The 14,248-nt window shown below is 30.7% G+C and overlaps 1 protein-coding gene across 2 annotated transcripts in view; it reads left to right on the forward strand.

Moving 5' to 3' along the window:
• The first annotated feature begins 213 nt into the window (after positions 1-213).
• Positions 214-14,248, forward strand: part of LOC129227221 (39S ribosomal protein L16, mitochondrial-like) — a 39,874-nt gene continuing 25,839 nt past the window's right edge. Inside the window, exons 1-5 of one of the 2 annotated variants that reach the window (XM_054861729.1) lie at positions 214-344; positions 717-782; positions 6,396-6,553; positions 10,080-10,211; positions 11,823-11,954. In XM_054861729.1, the coding sequence (XP_054717704.1) occupies positions 272-344; positions 717-782; positions 6,396-6,553; positions 10,080-10,211; positions 11,823-11,954 (561 nt within the window). In that variant the 5' untranslated portion in view covers positions 214-271. The remainder of the gene's footprint in view (positions 345-716; positions 783-6,395; positions 6,554-10,079; positions 10,212-11,822; positions 11,955-14,248) is intronic. The other variant, XM_054861728.1, reaches the window with a different exon arrangement.

Consider the following 14,248-nt stretch of genomic DNA (forward strand, 5'->3'; position numbering starts at 1 on the left):
CATACTACACACAACCCTACATACACAACTACGCACATACACCTACACACACCTACACACAAACACATACACATAAAAACACATATAATGCAGCAAAAATTGTGTCCTGTTTATTCAGTCTTATTTTGTAGCTCATTTACTTATGAATGTTTCGAAAAATTCTTCATTATTAATGCTGAAGAGGAGGAACTTAACTAATGATCTTCTTGTAGTGCACTGTACAACATAATGTAAAGTAACAAAACCTCGATTTCGAACAAAAAGCAACAAAATGTCTCTTTTAAGAAATATTCTGAAATTTGAACCTTTTTCCAAATCTTCTTATCTGAAATGTGTCATTTTTTGTGAGTATATTTAAAAATTTCAGTTTACATTAATGCATCTCGTCATTCGTAATTTTTTTTTCTCATTTTTGTTTTCTAACCTCTGCGTGCATATGAATGCACTTTCAAATCGTTGATCCATTTTATTCGCTACTTTTTAGAATGTTTGTTTGTATATCCTTTTAAGAAGTTTTCATCCTTATCTTTTATCAAATAATGTTTTGTAGTTATAATTTTTATGTGCTTATACCGCAAAATAGAGGAGTCATGCACTACTTAATATTTCTTGCTGCAAATAATATGGAGTGATATTTTTTCTAAATAATGGGCTGTTTACGTTTGTTACGTATGATTGTGCACGCTGTAATCTCCAAAAACGATATACTCTTTCAGGTACCAGAGGAGTTTCAAAACAATTCAATGACATGAAGTTGGACCAACCACCGCCATCATTTGAAGGTAATGTCTCAAATATTGTTTCAGAAACATAATCATTGAATTATCAAGATTTAAAATTATTAAAAATTTCTAAGCAAAGTATTCAATTTACAATATGCTGAGACAAGACACAGATAACGCAAAATAAATTAGTACTATAAATAAGTAGTAACCCCATCTTCCCTTGATCAATGTTGCTGTGCGAAGCACAAAAGTCATACTGCTCTTTATAGTAAAATTGAGTTTGTCTGTAGGTGGTTCTTTATAACAATTACCTAAATACAGTGTACATATGTTCATTTATGAATGGGAAAAAGTGTTTTAAAATTTCTGAAAAAGTTGCATCTGAATCAAATATATGAAGGCACAGAACTTTAAGCGGAAATATCTCAGTTTGAACTCAACTGCAGGTTACTACTTTTATGCTTATTATGGCAGACTCGCATGTACCCTCAAATAAAGTAAAAAGATTAGCTCTCATTTGCCACTCGCAACCACTCAGTTCTAAAGAACTTGAAATTCTGTACATATTCTGATTTTAATTTAATACATTTACCCCAGTGGCAGAAACGCCGTGACACGGCGACATTATCGCGGAAAACAAAACCCTATCGCGGACAGTTCTGCCGCACTAAAAAAAATAAAAGTTGTCCCCCCCTCAAAAAAAAAAGGTTGTCTGCAGAGAAAGAAAAGGAAAAAAAAAAGCTGTCTGCAACTGTGGGACTTTATTTGCATGAACTGCTGGCGCAGGGAGAGAATGATTGCACATGTTATCCTTTGCCCACCCGCTGTGTGTGTTACTGTGTACAATAAAAAAAGGTCAGCACATTTCTGTGATGCAAGCGATAAATAACTAATAACATAGTGAATAATTTAGCTTGTTTGTTTCATCAAATCGTTAGCAGTACTGTTGTTATAAAGTTCTCTGAAAATGAAGAGTAAAGACTTTTTCTTCCCGGCTAATGACTTTAAAAAAAAATTTTAAAAACATTTATCAGCGAACTGAAATGTGATTGCTTCAAATAGGGTTACCAGCTTTAAAATTTTAGCCATTTAGTGTCTGGTGTTAAACCTTTACTTATCTTTTTTTTTTTGTCACGACTCCAAATTTTCGGTGAATATGTCAGTGATATTAATAATATTCATCATGCAGACCTGTTAAATGGTAATTCTAAAATTATTTTACTTTAATAAACTTTTTATTTACCGTTTTTATACTTTTAATGCTTTCATTTTGAAAAATACAATCTAATTGCATCCGATATGAGAATCGAACTTTTACTTTTTTTTTCGATCTAACTTCGCTTTATATGGAGGCAAATAAATGAAAAGTCTATTAAAACCATCATTTCAAGATTTTAAAACGAAATTCCGTTTTTGTTTGAGTCAAACATTTAAGTGCTGAATATATGGTTTAATTTTAGTTTTTGCTGCAACTGTGTTGATAGATATAAATGATATGTTTATCATAAGCCTCTAAAATGCAATTCTAAAATTCAAAAAAAAAAAAAAAAATCTTTTATGAGCCGTTTTTACACTTTTGGAGCCGTCACTTTGCGAATTACAATCTCTTTGCATCCGCTTTGAGAATCGGATTTTCGAATTTTTGATGTTTAATACGCTTTGTTAAGAGGTAAACAAATAAATTCTCCTTTTATTTTTATTAAAATCATGAAATTTAGATGTTTTTAACAAAATTCTGAGATTTTTAAGAGTTTCAAAGAGTTAAATGCTCAACCATTGCTTGATTTTTTTTCCAATTATTAAACAGAAAATATAATATAATAACGTAAAAAAGAAAAATTTCACACAAACATCCATTTTGAAATTTCATTTTACTCGGCCCCACCCCCACACAAAATTATTTGCTTTTTCACAAAATAAATTGATTTTTCACAAAAAAAAAAGACCCTGTGAAAAAATCCTGGACAGACTTCTGTTTAATAGCAAACACATGTTTGCAAATGTCAGGTGCCCACCAAGGACAGGAGAGCGGGGGTCATCAGATTGCACCATTGAAACTTTTAGGAGGAGGTAATTTGAGAAAGATTTTGGGCTTGGTTTGGGGGGGGGAGTATCGTCTTTGGGCGGGGGGTGCACCTTCTGCCTTTTTCCAAAAGTCATTATTTTAAAAAAGACTCGTTTATTTATTTATTATATTTTTTTTTTAATTGAAACCACACTCAAAGTTTTGCAGGCAGATTATGAAGTTCTAAAAGCTTGTCGCAGACAGCTACAAAACATTATGCCACTGGGACATTTACTAAACACTGAAGAAATAACTATCTACATGTTCTACTATAATTTAATATTGTCTGGCCATTAATTAAATAGGTCCGTTCTTGTATCTGCTCTGCTTGTGTGTATATAAAATCAGTAAAATGTTCATATTTTTAAGTGTTTTTCCCCCAAGAATTGTTTGCAGCAAAAGTTTCAGAAAATTTTCCTGCATATAAGTCGACTCCCGAAATTTTAACCTCTTTTTTGTACTAAATTTATTAACTTATATACGAGTATGTACAATGCCTGTCTATAAAAAAATGTGGGAGTGGCTGAGTTCTGGATTTGTCCCTTTTTTGTGTGGTTGATTGTTTTAAAAAAAAGTTTATTAATGGTACAAGATATTAAAAAGGAAACATTTATTGATACTAATTCATATTTAAAGCAACAATTAGCATTAAAAATGAGGCACAAAAATGAAAACCATTTCAAAATTCCAAATCACAAAAATGAAACCCTTTGATACACAAGCATGAAGGTTAGATATATTTGCAATCATTTTTTAAATTATGTTCTGTTTACTTCATTCTCCTTCTTTTTAAAACTGTTTATTTCCAAAAATGAGTTTTGACTAATAAATTTGCATCTGCTCACCACTAGTAAACAAGCAAATTTCACAATCCTGATTTTTACCCTAAATTACTATGGGGAAAATACTAAACAGGGGACACATCCCTAAATTAAATAAGATCCCTAAAAACACCCCTGTAAAAATATTAATTCTGCTACATGTGCTGTGACCCTCCCCTTCCCAAAGTAGTTATTTAGCAGTAAACAATGACAAACAACATTCAGTTTAAAGTGTGGAATTTGTGATACCCCTTTTCGGGGGTATCACAAACCCCTCTCATTAGTTTGTCCAACTCTAGTTTTAAAAATTTATTTTGATATTGTGTCTAAAAGATGGTTCTGAAGCGAAATGTACTTGTAATTGAACATTTTTAGTTGTAAACAGTGCTGTATTTGTCAGAGGAGCTGTCCCCTTTTGTAATAAATAAAATATTTTTTTTTGTAATAAAAATAATTGAAGTGTAATGACAAAGGATTTAAAATTCAAACTATCTTTTCTTTTGGTCATCCCTCTCCCTCCCCCCCTCAAAAAAGTAATAATAATAATAATAATAATCCAACTACAGCACTGCTTATAAACATTATTAGATAAAACTACAGGGTGCGGCAGAATGAACTCTCACATTTCAAATATGAATAACAAAGCAATAATAAATATTTATTGAAAATGATTTTATTCTCTTAAACAACAATGTTTGCCATTTATGTTACGTACTCTGAATCACTTGATTTTGACAGTTAAATATTCCAAAACACCCACCTTCATATGCTATGCATTTATGAAGCATCTTTCTGAAAGTCTGCATTACATTCCTTATGATATCGTCACATCTCTAAGCAAGTTGTATTGGCTTCCTTCTCTGTACACAAAAGATTTAATATCCAATCCATGAACCTGTTGAGTTTTCTACAACCACATAAAATACTGAACAATATCCTTTTAAAAATATTTGGGTTTTCAAATACAAATACAAAAGTGACAACCAGTAACAGGCTCTGGGCCCAGCTAGACTGGTCCTAGTCAATTTACAATCCCCAGTGAAGATCAATGGCCCTCTTAAAACTGTCTACTCCTTTGCTCATTACCACCTCTTCCGGTAAGCTGTTCCAAGGTTCCACTACCCTGTTAAAATAATAATTTTTCCTAATATCCATGTTAGCCTGAGATTTAAATAGCTTAAAACAATGACCCCTTGTCCTGTTTTCAGTGCTAAACTTTAGCCCCGTAACATTTTTCGTTTTAATAAATTTAAACAGCTGAATCATGTCCCCTCGGTCTCTTCTTTGCTCAAGACTGTACATTTTTAGCCTGCTAAGCTTGGAATCGTAATCTAAGTGGGAAAGTCCACTTATTAGCCTTGTAGCCCGCCTTTGAACCCTTTCCAATACATTAATGTCTTTCTTAAGATAAGGAGACCAAAACTGAACAGCATACTCCAAATAGGGTCTTACCAAACTTCTATATAAGGGCAGAAGAACTTCTTTAGATTTATTTGAAATAGATCTATTGATAAACCCAAGCATCTTATTGGCTTTGTTGCTAGCAATGCTGCACTGTTGGCTAAACTTTAAATCCTGACTTATTAAGACCTCCAAATCAGTAACTTTGTCTGCCTGACTAATGACTGAACCTTGCAAATAATAACTTGTACACTTGTTTCCATGCCCTAAATGTAGCACTTGACATTTCCCAACATTAACAGCCATACCCCCATTTATCAGCCCACTCCGTAATATGATCTAGATCCTCTTGCAGCTGATTTGCTTGTTCATCATTTTCTACAGTCCCCATAACTTTGACATCATCAGCAAAACAATTCATGTTTCCAGAAATATTTTTGTGAATATCGTTCATAAAGACAATGAACAAAACAGGCCCTAACACTGATCCTTGAGGAACCCCGCTTAAGACCTCACTCCAATTAGAATAATTTCCTCTTACAACTACTTCGTGTTTCTTTCCGGTCAGCCAGCTTTTTACCCTAATGAAAGTTTTCCCTCCCATTCCTATATCAGCTAATTTGCTAAGTAGAGCAACATGCGGTACCTTATCGAAAGCTTTTTGAAAATCAATGTAAACAACATCTACAGGCTTCTTATTGTCCAAAGCCATGGTAACTTTGTCATAGAAATGTAATAAATTAGTTGCACAAGATTTACCTTTCCTGAAACCGTACTGAAAACTAGTCAATAGATTATTAGTCTCTAGAAAATTTACTATCTTAATTTTCATCAATGTTTCAAAAATTTTGCAAACCACCGAAGTTAGACTCACAGGTCTATAATTTCCCGCACTCCCTTTAGACCCTTTCTTGAAGAGCGGTGTAATGTTAGCCAGCTTCTAGTCCTCTGGCAAGAAACTTTTTATTGAATAGTTCAGCTTTTGTTTGTCTCAGCCAAAACTTGTATTTTAATGCAGGTGTTATGTGTGAAATTTTTGACCTAATTAAATAGCAAATGAAACTTTTTTTCCAAAAAAAAAATTAGCCAGAGTTTCCAATTATCCAGTTTATCATAGGAACTTTCTTATTAGGACCTTTCTCATAGGAACACTCACTTTCTCAAAGGAAAAAATAAATATAACAACAAATATTATGCATGTAAGTACAAAATAAAAATAATAAACTAAAGTTGAACTCTTTTAGTTCAACTTTAGTTTATTTTTTTTATTTTGTACTTACATGCATAGTATTTGTTGTTATATTTTATCTTTTCATTTAATAACAAATTTACAAGCCATATACTAATCAGCTCATATATTTATATTTTCTTTATGTAATTTAGGTATTGAACTACCAGAACAAAGAAAGTTGCCTGTCATAGCCAAAATTCCTCAATATTATATTAATCAGAAACCGCCACTGCTTCGGAAATTACACAACGATTTAAGAGGACCTGAACGAATCCACAATACACTTTTACATGGACAGTATGGAATTATTGTAAGAATTTTTGTTTTATTTTTGTCTTTATTACAAAAATTTTGAAATATATTGCATTTACTTTTTACATATGGGCAATTCTAGCATTAGAGACTAACATTTATAGGGAAGAAAATGACTCTGCAGTTTTAAAATAGTAATAAATATTTAACTCAAATTTATTTGTACATTGCATTTGATCGCAGAAACTAGATAAATCTGGTAGCTTTGACAAAAAGAATTCATTTTAGCAGGTATGAATTTAAAAAGATCGTCATTACAGACTAACACAAATTATCATGATTTTGATATCTTTTGTCTGAGTTGTATAGCATGAATGATTCTCGAAAGTCATTCTAGCAATTAGGCTTGCAGTTTCTTTACCCAGCACTTTGCTTTGCCCTAGAAGCAAAAATCAAAGCCTAAAAGTACTTTATTTTTAAACTCAAAGTATGTACAGATAAATTCATATTTCTGGATTTTGAAAAGTTTTTTTGGATATTAATTGAGTTAGAAGTGTTAACAAAAAAGCTGTTCCATCCAATATACCAACAGCTTAGTTATCCTGCTCGACTGCAGATTGGTCCTTGCTATGAATTCATTAGCCTGGAATAGAGAATAACCAAGCTGGTGGCAGATGGTCATCTCATTGAAGCTGAGAGTACCAAAAATCTAGTAGATAAAGTTAATTTATCGACCACAGATACTCTGCAGATATGGTGCAGTTCAACTCGAAAATTGAAGGCAAAGCTTGGATATTAAGCAGTAAGTTACCTGCCTCCTGCTGTGTTATTCCCTATTCCAGACTGATGATTCTATAACAAAAACGAAACTGCAGTCTCTAAATGGGATAACCAGGATGTCAGTATATTGCATGTCGTTCTGCCTTAGCCCTGGCTTTGGGAGGTAACTTACTGCTTAAAGAAACTTTTGTCAAAATATTTCAATAACACGGACTTATGAGATGCCATGGCCCTTTAAAAGCATTACTGACTGGTAGCAAACATAGTCGGACCTCGCTATAAGGTCACCCCTCGAGACTTCACGAAACTGATCTCATAACCGGTTCATATATAGTTTATTACGAGTGTAAGGAATAAATATGTATGTAAGGTATAAACATGTATATGCATTAATTCTTTTTAAAATTTAAAGCGTTCAAAAATATCAGAAATTATTTTATAATAGAGTTTAATAGATTTGAACCAATTAAAGCCTTTGGAATCAAAAGGAAATTTTAAAATGAATTTTTATCACTTTCAAGTAGAGTAAAGCTGTATCATTAGTACTGGACTAATAGGTTTTTACTTTAATTTAAGCACAATTGTCTCTAATTGTTTTCTGAAAATTTCCTTCAGCTTCTCATGACTGGCAAAAAAGTGTGATATGTGCACTCTGAGTGCCCTCATTATTGCTTAATATTCGCTTTCTACTGCATTTGGTGCATCACATGCTATTTCAATAGGAATACCACTTTTCATTTTTAAAGGATCGTATGTCGCAAAAAATTCTTGGAAGTGAATCTATTAAGCACTGAAATCATTGAAAGAAATCAGACAAGAGTGACCTCATAAGCGATTACTGTATTAAGACTTGACCATATATATCCTATAAGACATAACATAAAAATTCCTATTCAATGAGCCGGGACTTCAGAAAAATGACCTTATATGCGGGGTGACTTTATATTGAGGTCTGACTGTAACATACAGTTGATTCTCTAACAACTTTCAAGAAACCACGAAAAATTGTTCTTCAGAAGAATGCGTCTATAAGTAGAATGGCTTCTAAAACTACAGTGGAGCATCCAGTATCATAAAACGTTGTCTTTAAATAGAGAATGTCATTAAATAGATCATTGTTAACCAGAGAATCAACTGTGCTAACATTATTTGAATAATGTCACAATTAGAATTTGCAGTACAGTTAGATAGAAATGTTAAAATTGAACTTTTGCTATTATATTGATAGGATCTTTGCAACTCATAGCAAAATAGCCATTTAAATGCTGTGAAAACCAAAACATTTACTGTTTGAACCCGGATTGTATGTAATTTGGCGATCTGCCAAGTAAAGACTATTCCATCTGAATGAATCTAGTAGGGGAGAAGATAAAATAGCGATGGGATTCTGATGCACGCTTTTTATAATATCACTAGTGCCTTATTCATTTATTGCATTCTCTAAAATAAAATAAGGGAAAACAAAAAAAGTTACCTTGGAAACAACAAGAAGAAAAGAAAATATTTTCATTTCGTTCAGGAACCTAAAAGCAAAGTGGTAAGCTCAAAACTTTGTTGTGAATAAATAAATCAATTAATTTTTGCCGTGAAAATATAGATCAAATATACTTTAGATTTAAAAAATGTTGCTGAAAGAGCAAATTTTTATTTTTACAAAACTAAGGCTAAATAATAGAGAGGCAAAAGTGCACATCTGTAACAAACCAACTAACATCCCTATAAACTAATAGATTCGTCCATTTCCACTATAAATCGGATATTAGCCTTTCCATGTAATGGATGGCAGACAGTAGCTTATTATTTGGCATTGAAGTTTTAAACCTGATTTTGGTTAACTTGAATTTTTAAAAAGAAGTCTTTTTCTGCATCTGTTTGTGTCGGTAAATAAAGGATTAATTCGCAAAATTGCTTCGATATTAGAAGTTCATTGTAATGTACTGCAAAATTAGTCGCGGTTTACAGTACAGCAAAAATGGAATGTCAGTTGTAATATGAAAAACATGGTAATGATTCTATAGCAAGTTAATATTATTTTTTTCTATTTAGCTGATGTTACAGACTTTGCTAAGAAAATTGTTATCTACTTATTAATCATAGTTTTATTTTGTGTGAACAAACTATGCAACTAATTTTAATGACTAAAATAGCTGTTATATCTCAATATAATTTCAGAACTTGAAGTAAAGCTTTTCTTATAATCTTTCGGAAATGAAGTTTTCCTATTAATATCGCCTTGTTAGCATATACTTAAATGCACTCAAAAATATGGGTACGGAATGATGCTGGCAAAAATGCAGTTTTTATAACATTTGTATTTTTACTCAACATTACATTACATTAGCTTTGATATAAAAAACATTGTATCATGAATCAAATTGTAGCTTGTTAATCTTATATATATTGTTGCTTTTAAAATTGGTAGTACTGCAAATATAGTTCAAAAATATTCTTTATGCAGAAATACTTTTTGATGTGTGTTTTAACTACTGCTGATACTTTATTGATCAATGACATTTTATTGACATTTTGAATAAAATTACAAACAGTTACTTTTTAATAAATCTAACTGTGTTTCATTAAGTTTCTTTGATAATAATTGCTTCCTATCCAAAATTTTAAGCTATTTCATAAAAATTGTTTCCTTGTAAATGTTGAAACATTGGTCTGATATTTTTGTATTTTTACAGCATTGATTGATTTGTGTTCATCTAATATTTATAACTATTTTAATCTTTTCAAATGCACTTTAAATTAACTTGCTAATATCTATAGTAACGAAAAGTTTTAAATATTTTGTCCTTCAGGCATTAAGTGCTGGATACCTCAAGTATGGTAGCATTGAAGTCATAAGAAACACTGTTAATAGAGAATTAGATACTAGGAGAATGTTTGCTGTTTGGAGAATCGACCCATTGTGGAAACCAGTGTCTAAAAAAGTATGTCTTGAATTTCAAAATAAAGGTTTTAATCCTTATTTTTGGTTGAAAATTGAGTTTTCTGACTGTTTTTTACAGAAAAAGATATTTGAAAGTGATATTGTCACAAAAAGCAAAAAATATGGAACAATCTGAAATTTCTTCATATTTTAAGAAAGTTTAAAAATTCATATGTAGTAGTGCTTATATGATGCAGTATTCGATAAATAGCAAACTCAATTAATTTTCATGTTTCTTTGTTTAATAAAATTTGTAAATTTACAGTACTATTTTTGCAGAAATTCTTTCGGCAATTTTTTAAATTTCATACTTTTTTGAGCGACCACCTCTCTTAACAACCGCTTTTTCCCGGAAGGAAGGGTGGTCGCTCTTGAGTATTCACTATATAATAACAGTTCACTGTATAATAACAGTTTGTTGAGTACTGCTGAGCCAGACTGTTTACAGAACTAAATAAGCATGTTATAGAAGCCACACCTGATACACTGGTAGCATCTGGTAAGCAAGTGTGGTGAGCTGAACGAAACTGCTACAATTTTGGGGTAATGTCAAGCAATACCAGAAAAAGGGCACCTGATAGTGCATTTTTAATTACAGTAAAGTCTCAAAAATCTGAGCCTTAAAAGTTCAAGGTTCTGTTTAATTTGCGGTGCTTTATTTATATTTTCTTTATTTTTTTTTTAAGAACTTAAAAATGATTTGCATTAAAATCAGAAAATGGAAATTTTTTGCTGCTGTAGAAAATCCTTTCTGAATTAAGTAAAGTAATAAAAATGTATTTAGAGGTGACTTTCACCAAGTTGCACAGAATATTCATTGGCTCCTAAAGATGGATTAATAGATGCCTTGGAAACATTAACTTGATACAAAGATGGCTTAAAATCAATATTCTTTTGTCACAAAGAACAAAAAAAATGTCTTTTTTGGAATATTTGATTGCAATCAGCATGAAAAATGTACAACTTGACACTGTAGGGGTCGTGTATATGAAATTTTAACATTCTATGACTTAAAATTTTTATGCTGCATGAAGTACTGCTACATACGCACACATACATACAAATGTTACAACAAAAGTGATACAAATGGATTTGGAAACAACAAAATTACATATTTTATGGCTGCCTACATGTTATCATATCAAAATGCTTTTACACATTATGAAAAAAAATAATCAAAAAGCGTTTAGTCTATATTAAAATGAAAATTTCTGCTGAAATGCGAGTGATGAATTTTTACACTGGAAGACTTCCATGGCATAATACTCCATGCATATAAGCAAGTCTGACTGTATTGTATTTAAACTTGGGAGTGAAAATAAAAAAATTTGTATGGCATAGTATTTTTTTCCTCCCTGAACCTCGAAGAACATTTTTCAAAAGTATCTGGACCCATTTAAAATTACTTGCCGGCCCTTGATTCAAGGTTTTGTGTTTATAGAATCATGAAGTATTTTATTGAAACTTATTTGAATTATTATATTTCTTGCTGATACATTTTTAATTTTAATTTTTAACTGACACATTAATCAATGTTGTTATTTGAAATGTGTTTACTAAATACTCTTATAACAAATTAGTACTTAGAAACAATAAATTATTTTCACTGCAGAGCATTGGTAAAAGAATGGGTGGTGGAAAAGGCAGTGTTCATCATTATGTTACTGCTGTCAGAGCTGGAAGGATTGTTATAGAAGTTGGTGGAAAAGCTGAGTACAGTGAAGTGTATCCCTTCCTTAATAGAGTAAGTAACATTATTTTACTTGAAAATTACTTGGTGTTTAATAACTTGTAAGTCATAGAGTATGAAAATTCAAGTTACTTTATCAAAAGCATAAAATGTTATATAGCTTAATTTTTAAATAAATTAAATAATAACAGGAAACAAGTTTTTCAAAGCATATTAGCTGCATTTAAAATGAAAATAGTTTTTGTAATTCCCTGTAACATACTTAATTTAATAGCTAACTACTATCCACCAACTAACCCACTAATTACTATAGCATCTATTAACCACCAGATGGGTTGTGCAGTTTTCCCACCCTGGAAAAAACTTACTTGGACAAAATATCAATTTGTACACAATTTTTTGGTAAATAAAAAATTCTAGACTAAAAACGAATAACAAATCAATATATTTGTTTTTCTTAATAGAGAAGCATTTTTACATCAAATTAACACATCTGCCATTGTATCAGGGCCTTATACAAAGGATGAGTTTTTTAGGTTCAACCCCCATCAAAATATATTTCAAAACTCTCCCCCCCCCCCAAAAAAAAAAAAATCATTATACTCTTTTTCTGCTGAAAAAATTATTCATACTATTTTATTTTTATTCATTATTTTTTTTAATTTCATTTGAAAAATTATTATTATTGAATAATTGTACAAATTCTGCTTTATCTGCAGTTTTATGTTCATTGTATTTATTGCAAACATCATTTCTCATAAAACAAGTGTTTTCTTTCAGATTTTGAATACCTAATGCAAACAAAAATACCAAAATTCTTTCAATTTAAAAGTGCCGAACACTATGTTTAACACTCATATCACTATGGCACTCTGTTTAACATATTTTAAGTGTCAAAAAGATATAAATTTAATAAGCGTTAATTCTTACTTTAAATGTGAGTACATGAGTACATGCATCTGTTCTTTTGAGTTGTTAGAAAGACGTAAAATATTTAACTGGGGTTAAGTTATGTCATGCATGCTTCAGATTTAATATATGACATTGCCCTCTCATTTAAACAACCTGTTGTAACAAAAATCAATAGAATATACAGTTGAAATCAAATTTTATTGATTGTATAGGTTTCTCGAGAAATGTGTTTGTTATAACCCTCCCCGAAACAAAAATCGTGTTATGGCTCTGAGTTGTTCATACTCAATATTATGTGAAATATTGATTGGTTTATTTTAAAAGCTATCTCTATTTCTCTCTATTTCTCTTTTTTTATGGCAGCGCATTTATATAGCAGATGAATTTACATTAAGTTTTAAAGCGTTTTGTTGTAATCATAAAAAAATTACATTTGATTTTAAATATAGAAAATTGTAAAATGTATGCCTCAAATATTAAATATCATACAATGAAAAAAGAAATTTGCATTAATAAAGGAAGTGTTACATTGAAATAAAATAGATTTTGATATAACATTAAAATGAATTTAAAGCTGAGCTTTTTTGTTTACGTTCAAGTTTTTTTTTTTTTTTTCACTGCTTTGGATAATTAGACTAATATCTAAATTAGTAACATCTAATTGAACTTAGACAAAAAAATTCTTGTGGTATTATGATTTGTGTCTAAATATTTAAATTTTTACTTGATAAATTCTAATATTTTGTAAGTCAGTTTATTAAATGCAGTAATACAAATGTTTCCTATTTTGCAAAATGTATTAGACTGCAATTTGCTTCATAAAAAGAAGTTTTAAGTGACAAGTAGAAAGCGCTGCACAGAAAAACTATTAACATGTAAATCTGAGATTTAAAAGTTCCCAGTTAAATTCAGCAGGAAGACTTTAAAAATTTCTAACTGAAATACATTTTTGGAATTCAAAGATGAAGCTCATTTAGCTAATTTTATCTTTGTGTTTCTTTTAATGCAAGATGTTGTTAACTATTCATTTATTCATTTCCCTAATTTTGTGTTATCTTTTGCTACTAATGACACAGTATTTTTTTTCATTAGTTATTATTTTTACACTTATTATGTTACACCTGTAGTTGTTTTTAAGACGATAAAAATAACTATTTTTCAATTAACAGCAATATGATAATGTAAATTATGTTCAACAGGTTCTTAAATGTTCTTAAATTTAATTCCTTAAAGTTGTCTAAAAACTGTTGCACTAAGGTGGATAACTTTTATTAGAACTCTTCAGTCTGGATTAGTGAATAACAGCACTAATCCAGACTGAAGAGTACTAATAAAAACGAAACTGCAGTCTCTGGATGTGATAACCAGGCTGACTGGTATATTGCATGTGGTTCTGCCTTAGCCCTGGCTTAGGGGTGGTAACTTACTGCTATATA

Source organism: Uloborus diversus, chromosome 8, assembly GCF_026930045.1.
Source record: "Uloborus diversus isolate 005 chromosome 8, Udiv.v.3.1, whole genome shotgun sequence".
In the NCBI taxonomy this organism is placed as follows: domain Eukaryota; kingdom Metazoa; phylum Arthropoda; class Arachnida; order Araneae; family Uloboridae; genus Uloborus; species Uloborus diversus.